This window comes from Nannospalax galili, unplaced genomic scaffold (genome assembly GCF_000622305.1).
Source record: "Nannospalax galili isolate Female #2095 unplaced genomic scaffold, S.galili_v1.0 scaffold2927, whole genome shotgun sequence".
In the NCBI taxonomy this organism is placed as follows: domain Eukaryota; kingdom Metazoa; phylum Chordata; class Mammalia; order Rodentia; family Spalacidae; genus Nannospalax; species Nannospalax galili.
In genome coordinates, this window is record NW_008355812.1 from 963,544 (window position 1) to 983,048 (window position 19,505).

At 53.9% G+C, this 19,505-nt stretch overlaps 2 protein-coding genes across 2 annotated transcripts; one reads left to right on the forward strand and one right to left on the reverse strand.

Moving 5' to 3' along the window:
* The first annotated feature begins 6 nt into the window (after nucleotides 1–6).
* Nucleotides 7–10,494, forward strand: Tada2b (transcriptional adaptor 2B). Its single transcript, XM_008853812.2, has 2 exons — nucleotides 7–337; nucleotides 7,230–10,494. The coding sequence occupies exons 1-2, from the start codon at nucleotides 68–70 to the stop codon at nucleotides 8,220–8,222; spliced, it is 1,263 nt and encodes a 420-aa protein (XP_008852034.1). The 5' UTR covers nucleotides 7–67; the 3' UTR covers nucleotides 8,223–10,494.
* A 1,608-nt stretch (nucleotides 10,495–12,102) lies between these two features.
* Nucleotides 12,103–18,124, reverse strand: Grpel1 (GrpE like 1, mitochondrial). Its single transcript, XM_008853813.3, has 4 exons — nucleotides 17,999–18,124; nucleotides 14,261–14,423; nucleotides 13,153–13,234; nucleotides 12,103–12,765 (listed from the first exon to the last, which is right to left on the reverse strand). The coding sequence occupies exons 1-4, from the start codon at nucleotides 18,058–18,060 to the stop codon at nucleotides 12,419–12,421; spliced, it is 654 nt and encodes a 217-aa protein (XP_008852035.1). The 5' UTR covers nucleotides 18,061–18,124; the 3' UTR covers nucleotides 12,103–12,418.
* Between the last annotated feature and the right edge of the window lie 1,381 nt (nucleotides 18,125–19,505).

The following is a 19,505-nucleotide window of genomic DNA, read 5'->3' on the forward strand; positions in this document are numbered from 1 at the left end:
GGCGCTGACGGCCGGGGGCGCGGCGACGGCGGCGGCGGCGGGCCGGGCGGCGGGCGAGCGGGGGAAGATGGCGGAGCTAGGGAAGAAGTACTGCGTGTACTGCCTGGCGGAGGTGAGCCCGCTGCGCTTCCGCTGCACCGAGTGCCAGGACATCGAGCTGTGTCCCGAGTGCTTCTCGGCGGGTGCCGAGATAGGCCACCACCGGCGCTACCACGGCTACCAGCTGGTGGACGGTGGGCGCTTCACGCTCTGGGGGCCCGAGGCGGAGGGCGGCTGGACTAGCCGCGAGGAGCAGCTGTTGCTGGACGCCATCGAGCAGTTCGGCTTTGGCAACTGGGTAAGCGGGACCCCGGCGGGAGGGCATGGCCGGCAGGCGGGGTGCACGCCGCGGGGGCCCGCAGGTGCGGGTGCTCGCCTTCTGGGGCAGTCGGGACCGGAGCCCGGGGACGGCCACCCAGCCCGCGGCTAGCCCCGGTCCCGACTCGGAGCAGTCCCTGCCCTTCACCCGGTCCTCGGGAGATGGGCACCGAGCGCGGGTGTGCAGGCCCTGTGCCTTGCCAGGCCTTCCCTGGATTCAGGTGACAGCAGGCTAGACCCTTGGTTCCTGCTGAGCCTCAAGGGAGGATTGGCTTCGCCTGGGCACCGTGCTGGGGGTGCCCGCCCACATGCACCTATCCTGTACTCAGGGCTCTTTGTGCCCTGTGGGGTGATGGGGTACTGGTGCCTGGGTTCTGCATGGGTGGCACTGCCTGGATTATCTTTGGCCCCCACAGCACCCAGGATGTGGTGTGACCAGTGGTCAGGAAGGAAGGAACATCCATGAGGAGGCATGGGTCTTGAGGGCTACTCTCCAGCTGTCAGGTTCTTAGAGGCAGCTGTGACAGAAAAGGCAGGAGCCTGCATGTGTGCTGCCAGACAGCCGGCCTGGCTCTCCGGGTTCTCTAGGGGTCTCCGGGAGCTCTTGTTCCACTCCACCTGCGTTGTCTCCGTTCCTGCCGAGGATCTGTGGCTGTCTTTAAAGAAGGAGGGCGGCAGGCATGCTCTCCAGACTCTCCGACATGCTCACTCCTCTATTGTAGTCTGCTTCATCCCAGGCCAACACAGTGAGCAAACGTCTGTAGCCCTGGACTCCCCTGGCTCCTTAGGAAAGACCGACAGCACTGTAACTTCCACCCTCCAAAAACCTCTGCCATGCTTTGTGTTTAAGTGCTGTTCCTTGGTGAGTACTGAGCGTCGGCTTTGGAAAGATCCGACAAGGATGAAGGACACTGAAGGAGAAGAGCCCTCAGAGAGCTGAATGTGCTGAACTCACTGGCCCCTGTTCCTGGAGCTCTTCCCTAAACTGCCATGGTCCTCCCAAAGCTCCGAGGTGACCCATTCTCACACTGCCTCACTTTTATCTTGGCTACAAAAAAAACGACCCTAAAACCAAGGTGCTTTTATGCCACTTGTGACTACTGACTGATCTTTGTCCTCACATCACTGCTTCAAGAGCCGGTCCTTCCTCACACCACTCCAGCACTCATCTCCAGAGTGGTAGCCGCAGGAGCCAAGTGTCTCAGGTCCCAGCGCTGAGCCTGGCTCCTCTTATCTCTTGAACTCTTGGGCTGCAGTCTATACCTCAGCAGTTGTCTGTGCACATCCCCTGAAGCACTGTGAGGAATACCCAGGAGCTGAGGCGTTATGTCAGTTCAGAAACGGTCTGGAAGTGGGGAAGCCTCTTCTGAAGCCCCCCTTCAAGCTTTCATGTCTTCAGGAGCTTCTGCTAAAAATGCAGGTTCTGATGAGGTCCAAGCTTAGCTTTGGAAGAGTTACAGCCCAGGGGGAAGGGCCCTGGGGCTTGCTACCTGCTGAAGCAGCAGCACACTTGGTCCAGTCTGAGATGTGGCCCTGCGGACCAGACCACGAGTGCCACCTATGCCACTGGTCCTGACACTCTGAGGCCAGGGGCTCTGAGGCCAGTTGCTCTGCTACTCTGGCCTTGTTTTTCTTTGCTAGAGGAACCTTAGCTTGGTTGTGCAGCTTTTCTTTTTTCTGAGCTTGTAGCCTGCTGGGGCACAGAGGTGGTATGTTCCAGTTTGGACCTGTGTAGCTTGTGCCAAGTCTGTGTTGTATATGTGTGTATTTATATACATAACTCATGTGACCTGCACAAGCGGCCCTGTAGGATGGGTTCATGTGCTTAGTTTGCAGTTGAAAGACAGCAGCTTGTCAAGAATTCCATGGCTTAGCTGGTGACAGCCGGGGTTGAATGCAGGCTGCCGGTGTGATTATAGTCAGGCCCTTCACCACAGCTGTAAGAGCATTAAGGAGTGTGGATCGGAGCCTGGCACTTACTGGTGCATCTGGAAGTGTGGTAAACCAGAAGGTTTTAGCCAGGCCCTGATGGTGACTGGCATCTGAGAGAGCACAGAGGGGATGGTGCCGTGCCTGGGAGGCTGGCTATGGGAAGAGGTGCTGTGGACATTGAGGGTGATAATGTTAAGATGACATCTATCAGTGCTGGTTTCATATGGCAGCCGGTGAGTGGCCGCAGGATTGTGCTGCCCTTTGTGGCATTCATGGTGGGGCTATTGAGGAGGCCATACTGGGAATGAGTGACACACAGCTGAAGAATGTCAGCCATTTAAATAGTGGCAAGGTACAGGATGACCAGCAGAGCCAGGGTCTGCAGGTGTGCTTTTGTGCTTGACATTAAGAAGCAGGTGACCAGACTTGTGACACAGGGAAGGCGTGGAAGGGCACTGAGAGCCTCCAGGCAGCGGCTCTAGTGGGCTGTGCTGGGTAAGTGATGCAGGTCCTCTGGAACACATGAACACAGACGTGGTGCTTCGGGACCATCTAGCCTTTGGCAGATTTGTCTCTTGGCTCCAAAGACACGATGTGTCACCAAGGAGGCAATGTGAGGGGGCCGGCCTCTCCACGGGGCATCCAGCAGGGGAAATGGGGCTCAGGTCAGCATATGTGGTTTAGAATATTGTTAGATGAGCCAATCAAATAAGGCTTCATGCCTGGATTCTCAGGCTTGAGCTCTGGAAGAGGCTGGCGGGGTGGTCTGGGCAGCACATTTTGCCTCTTTAGATGACAGTTGACATTCACAGACAGTGATGCCCAGTGTGAGTTGCTGTATTTTTCGTGCACTCCTCTGTCCACTGGTGCGTGCTCAGCAGAGTCTGCTTGGCCAGCCTGTGCCAAGACAGCTGGGACCTCGCAGGTGCTATGTGGGTGAGCAGGACTCTGTCCAGCGGTGAGAGAGACAAGGCTGTGGGGGTGGGAAGGCAGTGTGGAGGAAGAAGGTGTTTTGTGCCAGGGAGTTTGTTGTATTTGGGGCCTAGGCAGAAGCTGGCTTGCCTAAAGTAGAGGACTGAGTTGAGGACTCTCTATGGGGTGGGCGAGAAAGTTAGATGAGGCTGTGCATGCTCAGGATTGGAAAAGCCTCATGCCCCAGGCAGTGTTGTTACTGGGATGTCAGCTGATTCCCAGTCCCTAGTGCCAGGCCTCAAGCCTCAGGTATGGGTGTGACTAGGGTGTCAGAGCTGACCCTCACTCCCTAGACCCTCAAGGCTGGCGTGTTGGCATTCTGCCCTCCTTCCCCCTCACCCCACTGTTTGAGGTGGATGCTCTCCTCTTAGCAATGAGAAGCAACTGAGCTGAAGGCTGAGCTGAACTCGAGTCTGGACCCAGGTCTTTGCAGTCCCTGCTTCATTGGATCACTGACAGCACAGCAGAGGCCTGCTGATGCCCAGGGGCCAGCCTGGCCACTCAGTTCGCATCTGTAGTATCCCAGGAGCTCCCAGGGAGCAGGACCCTCCCTTCTCACGAGGGCTGTCTAATAGGAAGGGAAGGCAGCCCATGTGTCCCACAGTGGGGGTTTTGTAGAGATGGCTTTAAGGAAAGAGCCAGGTGGGGAAACAGTTGGAACAAGGGGCCATGTAGAACTGGCTCCCAGATGTTAGTGCATCACTGTGGTGGTAGAGCAGGTGCAGCAGTTGGCTTAGCTGTGGGAGGTAATGGCAGGCCCAAGAGATTGATAGCAGCTTTGTTCAGCACTGACCGGCGTCTGGGGATGAGAAGACGGTGAGGTGGAACTTCCTGGGAGCGCCTTGCAGGATGCCTATGACCAGTGTGTTGTACTCTCCCTTCCCCAGGCTGACTTTGGAATACTTGTGGGTGGAAAGAGTGCTGTTTCCGTTTCTTGCTGGCCCAATAGGTGCCATCTGCTCCCAGCTGTTCCTGGGAGCCACACTTACATGCTGCTCCTCCCTGGCACACACGACACCCTTTAGAGGCTCCTTCATTTTAAGAAAAAAAAAAAGGAGATTTTTATCTTTAGAGAAAGGGCACATGTCCCTACCCCGAAGCCTGGCCCCAAACCACTTAGGAAAGGATGCCCAGCCCTGGTAAGGGCTGAGCCCGTTTTGTGCTTCACAGTCCAGCAGCTGGGCAAAGAAAGACTATGGAGTCAAGTGCCAGTGGGGTTTTGAGTCTGCTGAAGAGGAAGGACCGGAAGGAAGCTCTGTGAGGCCCGCCCGAGTCAAAGTCGCCTGCCCTCAGGGTGCGGAAGCACCAGAAGTCCTGTGTAAAGGCTCCCCCCTAGATCAGGGCCTGCCATCCTGTGGCACTTGTGAGCCCTGGTAGGACCAGGAGTAAGCATGGCCTCTGGCCCAGCCTTGCCTGTGCTCACAGTGCCAGGAGTTGTATGAGGCAGGACCCCTCAGCACAGGCTGCATTGCACACCATGAAAGGCTGCATTGCACACCATGAAAGGCTGGGTGACCAGCATGTGGTGGCAGGTGGTACTTCCAGCCAGACTGCTGAATTGGTGCAGCTCAGTGCTGGCTGGCTCTGTGCCCTGTGGTAGCTCACCCAAGGGTTTGTCTTCCTGACCTTGAACTGTGGGTGGTGAGAACACTGCCCTGGTGGGCACAGCTGAGCGGTCTCAGTGATGATGTGCAGAGGTGTGTTTGCCTCTTACCTTCATTCATTCCAACAAAACCCATAAGAGGAGGGATCACAGACTGGGAAGCAGTAGGGGTGGAGGGAACAGAAGAGCTGAGCTAGAGTGGGGCATGGAAGGCTTGCTGGAGTTGAGGACCTGGGTCCTAAGGGAGTGAGGAAGACAAAGACTCAAGTGAACCTGATGGTTCCAAGTGGCTGGAATTGTAGCTGTCTGGTCCTGGGCAATGTGCTGTGCTTCTCAATGCATCTGACACTCCCACCACCTTGTGAGCAGAGATACAGAGAGGTTGTGGAGATGCTAGAGCTGGCAGAGCTCTGGAGCCTACAAAGAAAAGGCTTCTCCAGTAGGGCCAGCAGCAGCAGGCCTGCGATATCTGCTGGGCCCTGTGAGGTTCAGAGAGGACAGGCTGGAGCCTAGGACACGGTCGGTCCTGCAGGGCTAGGAAGGCACACTGGAGTCCGGCCAACCCTCGTAGGTCAGTGCTCCCCAAATTCATAGTCAAGCTGGAGAATGCTTTGGAGGCTGACCTCGAGTCACTAACTTTAAAATCTATACAAGTAAGGCTGGGGATGATATGCAGGCATGAGGACCTAAGTTCAGTCCCCACATGGAATCTGAGCTTGTTGGTGTGTCTGTAATTCAGCTCTGGGGAGGTAGAAACAGGAGGAGCCCTGGGCTCGATGGATAGCCAGGTAAACTGAATCAGTGACCTTCAGGTTCAACGAGAGACCCCAAAATAATGTGGGCAGAGATTGAGGAATATACCCGATGTTGACCTCTGGCCTCTGCCCCCACCCCAGATCTCTGCAAATTCTTGCAGGCTCCTCCTGGAGCTCTTCAGGTGACCTGGAGGAGCAACTGGCTACCTGTGAGCCCCTGGGAAACCCAGCTCTGCCTGGCCTGGCCATGGCTGTTTTCTTTGCTGGACAGGATGGGAGGCTCAGAGAGGGCCACCAGCAGTCTGGGCCATGCAGAGGGGCAGATATCCCGAGCTACACAGTCATGCCTTGGTGTTTTATAATGCTTCCTGAGAGAAACAAATAGATACGGGTGACGTTTTAAAAGGAGTCCTGTAATGCACCTTAGGAGACCAGAATCTGCCCTTTGCTCTAATCCTTACTTTTCTCCCTAGGGTTCTTGGGAGAACCTGCAGCTCCATCTCAAACTACCTACCTTCTTCCTTTGGCTCTGTTAAGGCTAGTCTACAACCTCCCAGGCTGGTGGGAAGGGCCCAGCTCTGTGCTGCAGGTGCACATCTTGGGGGAAGCTGGGATAGAGGGCTCCGTCACTGAGCCAGGCCTCTTCCCCTCCACAACACCGGGCTTTGTAATTGGGGCAGCCCAAATGGCTGGCTGGGTCCTCAGCTCCAGCTGGCCTTCAGGGGTGCAGAGACTGGACTAGATAGTGGCCATTTTGGGGCCCCAAACAACTTGTCTCCCTGTACTGAAACATGTAAGGAGGCACTGCTGGTTCTGGGGCCAGGGCGGGTGCCGAGAGTGTCAGCCGGTGAATGAGTGTGCGTTTTGAGCAATAACTTTCTGAAGTGGCTTTAGTGGTTGACTTTAAGGAAGAGGCCTCTTGGCAGAAGGAAAAGATTGAGGGAGTTATTGAGTTTCCTCCCTTCTATAAACCTTGCTCTGGGCTGCCTTGCAAGGTAGTGAAGCTTTCAGCTGTGGTGGTGCGGCAGTTGGCTTCTTAGGTGTGGAAGATACCATAAATGAAGACCGCTCACTTGCAAAGCTGTGTGCCCATCACCCCCAGCCACTGCCTGCGAGAGGAACAGCTGTCCCAAAGCACAGGGCTGAGACAGTGCTATAGGAGTCGCCTTTTGTTCCAGGAGGTGGGCAGCAGGAGATTGGGGTCCTGTTCTGTAGTTGGTGCTGAGTCATGGCCTTGCTCTGTACTGTGGACAGGTCTGTTTGTATTCTGAATGAGGAGTGTGGGCATTGTTCTGTCCACCTGTGTCCTGTGACAGCTAGACTGTCCTTGAGTGTGCAGGACTTGCAGTAGGCTCAGTGCCGGTGGCAGGTGGCTCAGTCTCTAAGAAGTCAGGAGAACAAAGACTCATAGGGCCCTCTCAGCTCTGCCACCAGCTCCCCAGCATCAGGCAAGTCTGTACCTCTGTGGAGCTTGGCGCTGGCAGTACAGCGCCTGTAGGTTCTGTCTGAACGTCTTCAGCAGGGGCAGCAGTCCTGTACTGACAGGAAGTATTCCAGGTCCGCGGGGAGGTGGGCTAGCTGTGAAGTAACCTCTGGCCTTTGCGTTGTAGGAGGACATGGCCGCACATGTCGGTGCTTCCCGGACTCCCCAGGAAGTGATGGAGCACTACGTGAGCATGTACATCCATGGGAACCTGGGCAAGGCCTGTATCCCTGACACCATCCCCAACCGGGTGACGGACCACACCTGCCCCAGCGGGGGCCCCCTCTCGCCCAGCCTCACCACCCCGTTGCCCCCGCTGGACATCTCGGTGGCGGAGCAGCAGCAGCTGGGCTACATGCCGCTGCGAGACGACTATGAGATTGAGTACGACCAGGATGCCGAGACGCTCATCAGCGGGCTGTCTGTGAACTATGATGACGATGACGTGGAGATCGAGCTCAAGCGGGCCCACGTGGACATGTACGTGCGGAAGCTGAAGGAGAGGCAGCGGCGAAAGAACATTGCCCGTGACTACAACCTGGTGCCCGCCTTCCTGGGGAAGGACAGGAAGGAGAAGGAGAAGACGCCCAAGCGCAAGATCACCAAGGAGGAGAAGGAGCTGCGGCTGAAGCTGCGGCCGCTCTACCAGTTCATGTCGTGCAAGGAGTTTGACGACTTGTTTGAGAACATGCACAAAGAGAAAATGCTCCGAGCCAAGATCAGAGAGCTGCAGCGGTACCGGCGCAACGGCATCACGAAGATGGAAGAGTCGGCGGAGTACGAGGCCGCCAGGCATAAGCGGGAGAGGAGGAAGGAGAACAAAAGCCTGGCCAGCTCCAAGAGGGGGAAGGAGGATGGCAGAGACGGAGAGTTTGCAGCCATCGAGAACCTTCCCGGGTTTGAGCTCTTGTCGGACCGGGAGAAGGTGCTCTGTAGCTCCTTGAGCTTGAGTCCTGCGCGCTACGTGACTGTGAAGACTATTATAATCAAAGACCACCTCCAGAAACGACAAGGGATCCCCTCCAAAAGCCGCCTTCCTAGTTATCTGGACAAGGTCCTGAAGAAAAGGATTTTAAATTTCCTCACAGAAAGTGGGTGGATATCCAGGGACGCTTCCTGAGGCGGGAGGCTGAAGCTTGTGAGCCCCATGACTTGGCGCCCCTCCCACATGGTTGGTCTTTTAAACAAATTGAGTTCCTTTTATCAAGGCTTCAGTTCTGTTCACTCTGAAGGAAGCAATAGTAACAATCTTAAGTTGGTTCCCCAGGGAGACAAGGTACCTTCTGTTCAACTTCACCCTAATGTAACCCTTTGAGATGAGGCTTGTCTGTGTGTCCCCCCCAAGATTCCCCAGGTTGGTGTCAGTCTGGGTCTCCCCTCTCAGCCCCGAACCCGATTTCCTGAGTCCTTCTCCCTTCGGGTCAGAAGCTGTTGTGCTGTGGGAGCCAGGAGCTGTTCCTGCCATCAGCTTTTCCCTGGTGACATGAGCTCTACTCAGGTGGGCTGCTGTCCGCGCCCCTTCACCGAGCCCACTGCTGCCCCCAGCCGACACCCCGCGCAGCCCCAGCACGCTGCACTTTACCGGGAGGTGGGCTATGCACAGAACCCTCTACTCTGGAGGCCAGAGATGACCACCAGGCCCGCTCCCCACTGAGCCACTTAGGAGGATGGGCCCCTCATTTGCAACAGTGACCACACGAGCTTCTGGAACTCCTGACAGCGGCTGTTCCAGGCCCTCAACTGCGCTTGCCTCATCTTAGTGCCACCCAGCGCACTGCCTTTGTGAAGAGCAGAGCCCTGGGCAGCCTCCCTTGGCACATTCCTGACCCTGAGATTGGGAAAGCATTTAGTGGAGCTGCCTTTTGCTGCTTTGAATCCCTGTGGAGCACCTGACCTGGAGGGCCCTTTCCAGCTCAAGGCTGAGTGCTCCATGCTGAGCTCGGGTATTAGCTCCTCAGGATTTCCATCACCACTGCAAGTACCCTTTTCACTAAGTAGGACATGCTAGCTAGCCCAGCTAGGTGAACTGAATAGGGTGTGGCTAGGCCCTACCAGCCGGGCAGAGTCACAGGACCAGCCGACAGGGGCCCTGGTGAGTGCAGCGCATCCGGCCTGTGCCCCGGAGCCTTTGTGCTGCTGTTATTCATGGTCTTGAAACAGACTCAGAAACGGCTCGTCCCCAGCCTGATGGAAAAGCTTGTTTCTGGGGCCTCCTTCAAGGACACATGGTACCTTCTGAAGGAAGGCGCCTGTCTTCCGGCTGCTCAGGGTTCACATGCCCAGACCCTGCTCTAGAGTCCTGGAGTGACCACAGCCCCAGCCCGTCCCTTCTGAGCTCACCCTGCCCCTGCCCCTGTGGTACAAGAGCCTGTTTACCTCGCAGAGCATTTGGGCTCAGAAATTAAAGTGAAGTTATTTTGAAGAAAACAACTCATTTCCAAGGACAACTTGACGTGCCTTTCCATTTTACATCCTCTGTCCCCTAGGGTTTTTCAGCATTAAATAACATTTCAAATATACTATATATGGCTTTAGTTATCAAGTGCATTGTGGGCTAGCAGGGAAGTGCCCTGTGAGCCAGGCCAACAGAAGATGCTGAACCGTGTCACTGGACAGTGACGGGGTGTGGTGCTCAGTGCCTACTTGTTAAAAATGTCAGTGGTTCTCAAAGTGGGGTTCCTGGGCACTTGTCAGGAATACAGAGTCACACCCCTTGTAGCTCTCAAGGCAGAATTTGGGGGTTCAGGAACAGGGGCTAGCAGGGTGTTTTTCAAGCTTTCAGGTGGCTGGGATGCGAGCTCAAGTTGAGAACCGCTGGCTTTAATTGTTCCAGTGTCTTCAACGCCAAAGTCCCAGCCTGGTGAGGTTTGAAGTGTCCGTGTCTTCTATAAAATGACAGCCAGGCTTGTGTTAGCTTGAGAAGCAGAGGATCCTGTCGGCGTGTGTGGCCATGGGCTGCCAACAAAAAGCTGTGCTTTAGCGGGTGTGTAGTGTGTAAATCTTTCGATGGTATGAATTTATTTGGGCTTGACTGTTTTTAAAACACCATAATGAATGTATTATTAATTTATGTTCAAGTATTAATATTGTTACAAGGGAAAAGTAATACTAGGAGTGGTTGCTCTCCCGTCTGCCTAGCTGTGTGTGTCCCATTCCCCTTTCCTTCGTTAGCTCAGAGCTTGACATGTTTGTATTATCATGATAAATTAGCTACCACAATCCCATGGAATGAGGTCTTTTCAAATTGAAACAAACTGTCTTTGAGTAGAAAGTTAGGTAATTCATCAACTATTTGAAATAATACTCTCTGGGAAGTCAACATTCCGAGAATGTATTAAAAACCACAACTCTACCATTTTTATTATCCTTTTACATATTAAATAAGTTGAGAACAAACTGTGTCAATCTGATTCTTCTCGTTCCTCTGGCCTCTGATCAGGCATTGTCATACACAGGTCAGCAGCCAGCCACTTCCAACCCAGGTCGCAGACACGTGCACCATGCTGTCAAGCCCCAAGGTGGGCAGCTGCTGTCAGCAAAGCAGCCCTTTCAGGCTGGCCTCTCCCTGAAAATAGCTTCTTGGCCAAAGATGATTCTTCAGGGAGTAGGGCCGATTTCCAGCCCTTCGGAAGGCCTGCTGTGGTGGGTCCTGGTTGTCCACACTTACAGCTCACTTAATGCAGTCCTGCAGCGTTCAGTCACTTGACCAGCATGTGGCCGTGCAAGACTTGAATTTCCGGGGAAATGTGGACGTGCTTCCCACTAGTGCTGACTGCTGACTGAAATGCAGAAGGACTTTGCCATATTTAGGCTAGTCACCTTCATACTAGTTCCACGGCCCCACCCTCCCAGGGGATGCTCAAGGCCCTTATATAAAACAGCAGTGTTTATATATAATTATGCACATCCCATACTGCTGTCTACACGGACCTCACCATTTAGAGAATAGGACAAAAAGCCTGTGCGAGTTCAGCATTGTGTTTAAAATTATGTGCGTGCAGGTTCATGCCATAGCACGTGTGGACGTCAGAGGTAACTCCTGGTTCTGCCCTCCCACCCTGGGTTCTGGAGATCAACTCAGGTGGTTAGGATCAGCAGTGCCCTTGTCTACTGAGTCATCCCACCAGCCCTTGACAGATTTTTAAATGTGATCTGAAGTCAGTTACTCTGCTACAGAGCCTGTGGGTATCAGGTGACCGCAAGCATTCACAGTGGTGAGCTTGACTACTGCTGTTCTCACGCAGTGTTAATGGAGGCAGACTGCACAGACTGGCACTGCCCTGGCATCTGAACAAAGGCAGTGGGTATTGCAGCCAGCACCTCCCACACACGTGCGTTCCTTGACTCACCGTTTTGCTTGACTTTCTCTGAACTCTATGTAAATGAGAAATGGGCATTTTGGCTGGCAAGAGCCTGAAGTCTGCTTTTGCCTAAGTGCTGTGCACTCTGGCTTGTCTCTGCTTTCTAAGCCCTCCTGTGACGTGTCACTAACAGTGTGGAGGCCAGGGTATACAGCCCAGACTGTGCGACTCCAGGGGTGGAGAACGGACCTGAGCCAGGCTGCCCTCAGCTCATGGGTTGCAGGACACAAAATCAATACCAAAAATAGATAAGAGGATTAAAGGGCTACTTAACTATAACCTGAGAATTAAGCCAAAATGTTGGAGTATGCAGCCACGCAGCCTTCACACTCCAGGTGGTCCATCTTGATGGGTGTGTAGCTTAAGGTCCTTAGTAACTAGCTGAATATGGATTTAAACATGAAGATGAACAAAAGGAGGAAAAAGCTGATTTTGCCAAACTCAAATGCTGGCAACATAAAGGTGAGCTAAACTCATGTGCAGTCCTGGAGCTGAACAGCACTTATAAAGGCACTCGGGCTCTCTGAGGCCCTAAACTTTGTTGGTAAGTGCTTCCATCCTGAACCCCACTGTGCTAGGGACACCAGTGCCTTGGTGTTCGAGTTGTGTACAACATGGCACAGATGCAGTAGCCAAAGATAATTTCCAAAGACCTTTTATTTATGTAAAGTACTTTACAATCACCAGGTTGGACAGTGTCAGTTATGCTACTCCAGAGGCTCTACTGGTTCCCTTTTGGAGTAGGTGGAGCTATGAGACAGGTTACCAGTTTCCCCAAGTTCCTCCACACAGAGTTCCTCCACACAGTGTGTAAGCGGCTTCACGTTCTGCTTAGCTTAAGATTTCCAACAAGGCTGGGCAAAGGTCGAATGTATTCACAGATGAGAAAATCTAAGCCTGCCTTTCAAGAGTTCTAGCAAGTGACCTAAAAAGTCCAGAGCTCGGTGGGAGGCAGCTAACCTTCCTTCACCACCCCAACCAGTGCAGGCCGCAGGGTGCGCCCATGCAGCTTGTAGCCCACTTTGCTAACCAGTGCCACTGTGCCTGGCTCTTTCCCCTCCACCGGGGTGTGGAACAAGGCCTCGTGTTCGTAAGGATCGAACTTGGCCCCGATGGGGTCCAGCCTGAGCAAGCCGTGCTTTGTGAACACCTTCTGAATCTGGACTTCGGTCATCACCAGCCCCTCATACAGGCTCTTGAGGTGAGGGTTGTCATCGCTCACCTCCTCCTTGGGGACGCTCTGGGTTGCCTTCTCCAGGATGTCTGCCACCTCCAGCAAGTCTTTGCAGAAACCCTGGATGCCTGCATGGAGGCAGAGAAGATGGTTGGCATATGGCTCAATCAACTGGATACCTCACACTGGGCCTTTCGTGATGCCTGGTCACACTGTTTGCCACAGAACAATGTTTTTTAATAAGGCAGCTGCAGAGGGCCTGAGGGGAAGGTATCGCTTGCTAAAAGGAGGAAGAACAGGAAGCACAGGAGGAGGGAGATCAGCTTAAGGTGCCTTTGGGGCTTAAAAAGCAAGGGTGTCACATGCTCCTTTGCCAGGCTAGAGCAAGCAGGGCAACAGGCAACTTCCAGTGACTCCCGCTCACTGGATCCCTGTCCTAAGGACACCAAGCACTGCAGGAGCTCCAGCCCGCTCTGACGGGCCCCGTCCACTGCCCAGAGACCAGTGTGTGTTACCATACAACTTGGCCTCCTCCACCAGCTTCTGGCTCCTCTGCCGCAGGTTCTCAGTATCTGCCAAAGCTCGTTTATATTTTTCCTAAAGGAAAAAAAAAGGAAAGAGATTTAAATGAATTGACTTTGAAGTGATTATATAACAAACTCCAAAACAAATAAAACCTGTCATTACTTTTAAGATTTTGGATAAAAACAGGACTGTTTAAGAGAGATTTACACCTGTGCCTGTGTCCCCAGCAAGTGGGGGACGATGTACGATGACCCTTTCCCAAGGGCATGATGGAGAGGGCCAGAAAGTCCTTGTGTGCTGATGACAAGTCATCCTTGAAGGGCTGCTACTTCCAGATGTCCAAGCACATCACTGGGGTCCCCCACCTCAGTCCCCTGCCTGAGGGAGGGGTAAGCTGAGGGAGGCTCAGCCGAATCATCACTGGGGCTAGAGATGGGCCTTTCCTCTCCATTGTCCCTCTAGGTCCCACCTCTGAGCACCTCTAACATCCACTGGTAGACTCCAGCAGGCTCTACAACCTCTGACCTCAGTTTTCAGGCAGTCATGGGGTAGGGCTCTAGGACAGATTGTCCTGGCCTAACCTTGGTGACTCTAGAAGTTCCTCTAAATTTTTGTTTCAGTTTCCTCATCTGTAAGAAGGGACTGTGGTGAAGATTTACAGCCTAGAACAGCATCAGCAGCCACGTAAATATCTGATGACGTCAATCATCCATATACTTAAGGAACCTGGCGTGTGTCCACTGCTTTTCCACGTTAAGTGTAAGTGGTATCTCTGTCTCCCACACACCCAACCCCTGTACCTGGAATCTGCCGATTCCCTTCCTAAGGCTCAGTCAGGCACACTGAACATTCATTTGTGTGAAAGACCATTTTGGGCCTTGACAGGATGAAATAGCTCACAGTCTTCCCCAGGTCAGAAGCAGAGCCACAAGGATCTGGGTTCTAGTCCGTGTTGGCAGTAACTGGCCACCTGAGTGCTTCAGGCAGTAGGCAAGTGACCCAAAGCCTCTGGCTCTGATCTGTCACCTGGGAAACTTGGAACCTTCTATGTGGCCCATGTAAGTAGCACTTAGAAATGCATGTCCCTTGGGTCCTTACCATGGTCTCTCTCAGCTGCTCTTCCAGCTTGACTTTCTCCTCCAGGAGGATCTTGTCTGAGGAGGGTGGATCTGCCTTTGGCTCACAGTGACCCAAGTCCTCTTCCAGGCTCTGGCCATTGTTCTTTTGTTTTGCAGCTGTGCACAACAAGCGAGGCGAAGGCCTGAGGGAGAGCCGCACATCAGACACAGAGACAGCCTCTGGCGTCCCAGAGCCAGACAGAACAGTTTAGAAAGTTGGGCCTGCAAGATAGCTCAGCAGGTAAACCTGAGCTTGATCCTTGGGACCTACAGAGTACCGAGAGAACCAATGCCCACAAGTTGCCCTCTGACCTCCACGACATGTTCCATGGGACGTGTATCCTGTGACACAATGCCACACTAAAAGCAAACACCCTCCCCCTCTTTTTTTTTTAGGAACTTGGGTGATTTCAAGCTATTTGTTAGAAAAAAAAAAAAAAACTTAACAAAAGTAAATTGTGAAGCACTATGTGGCATGGGCTGGGCAGGTGGCTGTCAGTACTGCATGGCTGGCGGACAGTGACTACCACACAAGCTCGAGGACCTGAGTTCAGATCCCAGAAACCATGTAAAAAAGCCGGGCATGGAGGCACACCTGTAACCCACCCTTGAAGTGGCAGAGACAGGCAGGTCCTGAAGCTCCCTGGCCGGCCAGCCAGCAGCCGAACCATGAGCTTCAGGTTTAGTGAGAGAGCTATGTCACAGAGTATAGGTGGACAGCTGGCTCAGTGGGCAAGGTGCTTGCCACCAATCCAGTCACAACCTGAGTTTGATTCCCAGAAGAGAAGTGACTCCTGCAGTTGTCCTCTGACCTCATGGCACGCCTCCTCCAAATAAATGAATGGGGGAAAAAAATGAGTGGTTTTTTTTCTGTTGTTGTTGTTTTTGTCTTTGAGACAGGGTCTCCCTGTAGCCCCAGCTGGCTGGACTCGCTATGTAGATCAGGCTGGCCTTGAACTCACAGAGATCCACATGCCTCTGCCTCCCAAGTGGGGGAGAAAACGTTTTTAAAGGTGAAGCACACAGAAGATACCTGGCCCCACAGTATGGGTCTCCTAATGTTTGTGTGTTCTGTTGTTTGAAACAGGGTCTCCCTGTAGCCACAGCTGACCTGGAACTCGCTATGTCCAGGCTGGACTCCATCTCAGAGATCTGCTGCCCCTGCCTCCCAAATGCTGGAATTAAAGGGCTATGCTACCATGGCCCAATTTCCTAATGCTTTTAAAAAGATGTGTGTGAGGGTATGCTCTGTGAATGTGAGTATGTTTGGAGACTAGAAGAGGATGCAGGATCCCTGATAGCCAGAGTTATAGCCGGTTGTGAGCTGTCTGACATGGGTGCTGGGATGCTAATGTGCGTCCTCTGGAAGAGCAGCAAGTGCTCTTTGCTGAGCCATCTCTCCAGACCCCTTCCTAACAGTCTTTAGTCAACAGCATGTGGCACAGGTGGCTGTTGGCTGCCCCATTAGGTCACTCCAATACCCACACAGTGACAGATCACCTGACAAGAGTTTGTAGACGGCAGCCCTATCAGTGGCAGGTGGCTCTTTAAGTATACACTCTGCAATCCATGCCTAAAGTAGCAGTGTCCCCTAAGTACCTCCTCCTGCATTCTAAGGTGTCTTCCTGCGTCCAGGCACCTAGACCCTCTTTATGGCTGTGGATATGAGGCCCAGTGTTCATTCTGCTGGTGTAGAAAAGCAAACATGCAAAGCATGATGGCCTGGGGTATCAGTGATGGCAGGAGTGTGGGGGTTTTTTTTTTTTTTTTTTTTTGGAGACAAGGTCTCCTGGTAGCCTTAGCTGGCCTGGAACTTGTTATGTAGACCAGGCTGGCCTCAATCGCACAGCGATCCACCTGCCTCTGCCTCCAAGGATTAAAGGTATGTGCCACCACACCTAGCCCTGAATTTCTTTTTGATTTAGAAAGGGTCTGGCCTTGAACTTGCAGTCTTCCTGAGTCTCACACATACACATTACAGGTGTGCCCTCAATGCCTGGCTCTACAGAAGGCTCTGCAGGACAGGAGTTACGTAGGATGGGAGAGATGCACTTTAGGAAGGCATATCATTGGACAGAGACTTGGAGACAGGCATGGGCTATGTGTAGGGGAAACAGAAGGAAATGAATTCGGGAAGTGATGGATCTCCACAGGGAAAACCCTTTGTCAAGTTTAAACCCAGATGTCTACCAGGACTGGTTGGGGCTCGTTCTAATTATGCCACAGTCCATTCCTAGTAAACCACACCTAGCTTTGTTCAGATTCAAGACAGCTGCCTCAACTGACAGGAAAGTTATTAGCAGACAGACTACCTACAAGGTATGAACACCAGCCCAGTGACAAACCCAGAACAGTGTCCACCAGTGAAGAAATACCTGAGTAGGCTGCTGCTTCCAGTCTGTAATGCTCCAGTTACTAAAAACACATGAGACCATCTTTTGGATGCATTTATGTGTGTTTGACTAAGAAATGAAACTTCCACCAAATAAGATGCCTAAGCTGTCCACTAGGTGGTTCAATCTTTTGGATCCACTCCTTTGCAGCACATTGATACAAAAAGCACAGTTCCGTTTTTATAAAGATAAGCCAGAAATCCTGTTTGTATTCATGTTTATGTGTGTGTGCAAGCTCAAGTGTGTGTGGGCACCAGTGGAAGCTGTCCTGCCCTTGGTCCTGAACATCTTCTCTCAAGTCCATAATTTCAGGGATAGTGTGAGCTGGCCTGGTGGCTGTTTTCCTGTGAATTCCAAATAAATACAGGAACACAAACCAATGTCTTGAATCAGACGCATTTCCACAAATATCCCAGGAGACTCACTGCTCCTGTGAGCTTTCACTGTAACTTCAGCCTGTTCCTCTCCATCACCTCTAGTGATCCTCCACCTGCCTGGCTCCCCCAGGCTCAACAGGCTCTTTCCTGGTCCAGTTTCTACCCAAGATTTAGCTGGTGTTGCTTCTCTTTGATCAGTGACTTGCTCTCATCGAACACAGATACTGTCTTGCTAACTGAAGGGATGATTTCCAAAAGCCAGGGCTCCGGGGAAGTCTGCTTTGGTCTAGACCTCCGCCAGCGGCGGGTCAGGCGCTGCTGCTCTTTGGACCACACTGCCTGGGGGACAGCGGTGGAGAAAGCCCAGGACGCTGGCAGCCGGCACGGTGGGCACACGGGGCTTTCCCGAGCTGGCCAGGGCCCGGCCTCGCAGTGACCTTGGAAGTCTCCGCTTCCTCGGGTCGTCGTCTCCTGTCCCAGGAGTGGCTCTGCCCTAGTACCCGTGAGCCCGCGGGTGTCACCAGACCCGCAGAAGCCGGAACCTCCCACCACACCGATCCCCGCGCGTCCCGCTCCACGGCGCAGCAGAGCGGAGTCCGTCCGGGAGGCCAGCGAGGAGGCCCCGGGGAGAACAGGAGAGCCCGCCGTGCGGACCAAGGCCTGGGGAGGATCGAGAGTCCCGGGGAGGACCAGCTCCTGGGGAGGACGAGCCCGCTGTGAAGACCGAGCCCCGGGGAGGACCGAGAGTCCCGAGTCTCCCAGGGAGGAGCAGCATCTGGGGAGGACGAATCCCGGGAAGGACCCGGGCCTTGGAAGCCCCGAGCACCAGGCCCCCGGGAGGACGGAGCCCCGGAGAGGACGAAGCTCCGGGAGGCCGCAGGGAAAGGCCTCGCGACGAGCAGGACGGACGCGGAGGAACCGCCCCTCGGCCCTGCCGGGCTCCCTTACCTGAGGGTCAGCGCCAACACCGAGAGGCTGCACCGCGCCAGCCTCACGCACCGAGCCGCCATGATCGCCCTGCGGCCGCCGGCGCTGCGCACACACGGAGCATGCGCAGATGCCTTTGTGACGGCTTCCCCACCTTCTGCTTCTCCTCAGCCAATACGTGGTCGCCGTTGCTGTGATGGACAGACAATATTCACCAATAACGAGAGCCGAGGTGGAGCTCGTCCCGCCCCTCGGTGGGATGGCTCCGAGGCTTCCGGGAGCCGGGAAGGTGAGGAGGTGAAAGGTGAAGGCAGCGGGGGGCGGAGTCTCTATGGGCGGGGCATGTTCCGGGGAGCCAATGGGGAGGAGAACTTGGGCGCGGGGCGGGGCCAGGCCAGGGCTGAGTTCCGGCCTCGTGGCTGCTCTCCGAGTGGTCTGTTTCCCTAAGCTCCGCCTGGCAGTAGCTGGGTGGCCTCCTGCGTCCGGGGATCGAGCGCTCGTGCGGGGCCTACCGGAGCGGACAGCGCTCTTCCTTTCCTGGGCCGGTGAGGCCGTTTGCTCGGCGCTTGCTAGTGAGCGCCTCCGGCCCAGACCTGGTTCATTCACCAGGGCGGAGAAGCGATGCGATGAAAAGACGACTGCGTCGGACAGGAGCGGCCTGGAGCCGTGGGCTGGCTGCTCCTGCAGAGGGTCCGGGTTCGGTTCCAGATCCACATGGTGGCTAAAAACCACCCATAACTCCAGTTCCAGGAGATCCGCCGCCCTCTTCTGACCTCGGGGGGCACTGCACGACACGAGTACACCTACATACATACAGGCAATGTGCTAAAATAAAAATAAAGCGCGGAGTTGTGCTGGGACTTGAGTAGAAAGTTAGATGGTCGTGTGAACAGCCCGCCCTTTTGTTAAGGAGTGATGCCCGGTCTCCGGGATTTCCAGGGGAAGTAACTAAGACATTGTCAGTGTTTGGAAATAGCTTTTAAAATACTGCAGTGTTTTTTTTTTTTTAATTTAAAGTGAGGCTCTGTGCAACACGAGTGGGGAAGCGTTGGCAGTCCTGGAACCCGGGGGATGGGTACTGTATGGTTGTGACTACTTAGCTTTAAGATCTTTCACGGTGTCACCGAATTGTACCAATCTCAAATCTTCCCATTTGTCGTGAGGTTTAAAGAAATAAGAGTATCCATTTCCTTCCTCTCTAAGACTCGGGGATGGAGAATTATCACTGTTGTGCCTTGACGCAGGCAAGTACCGCTCTCGGGACACCCAGAACCTGCTCAGTCCAGCCCTTCTCCCCACACCAAGCCTTACCCTCTCTCTACCTATAGCCCGCAGCAGGGTTCTCCCGCTCCGATGCCTGACTGTGCTGCCATCTGGTGACCAGCCAAGGAACTGCTCCAAGGGAAAGTGGCCTGCAAAAGTTACTTTCTAAGGCAATTCTTGAGGTCCAGGACTTCACCACCCACCTGGCCTGGCCTGTCATCTTCAGGTGAAGCTGCAGAGAGAAAACGCCTGGGTCAACAACAGG

Bases quoted from the DNA above. Each gene is read 5' to 3' on its own strand.
- Grpel1 (XM_008853813.3), bottom strand. From the start codon at position 18,060: ATGGCGGCTCGGTGCGTGAGGCTGGCGCGGTGCAGCCTCTCGGTGTTG. The intron at 13,235-14,260 runs GTAAGGACCCAA...TTTTTCCTTTAG, and splicing joins AGCAGCTGAGAGAGACCATG to GAAAAATATAAACGAGCTTT. The intron at 12,766-13,152 runs GTAACACACACT...GCCTCCATGCAG, and splicing joins GGAGGAGGCCAAGTTGTATG to GCATCCAGGGTTTCTGCAAA.
- Tada2b (XM_008853812.2), top strand. From the start codon at position 68: ATGGCGGAGCTAGGGAAGAAGTACTGCGTGTACTGCCTGGCGGAGGTG. The intron at 338-7,229 runs GTAAGCGGGACC...TTTGCGTTGTAG, and splicing joins AGTTCGGCTTTGGCAACTGG to GAGGACATGGCCGCACATGT.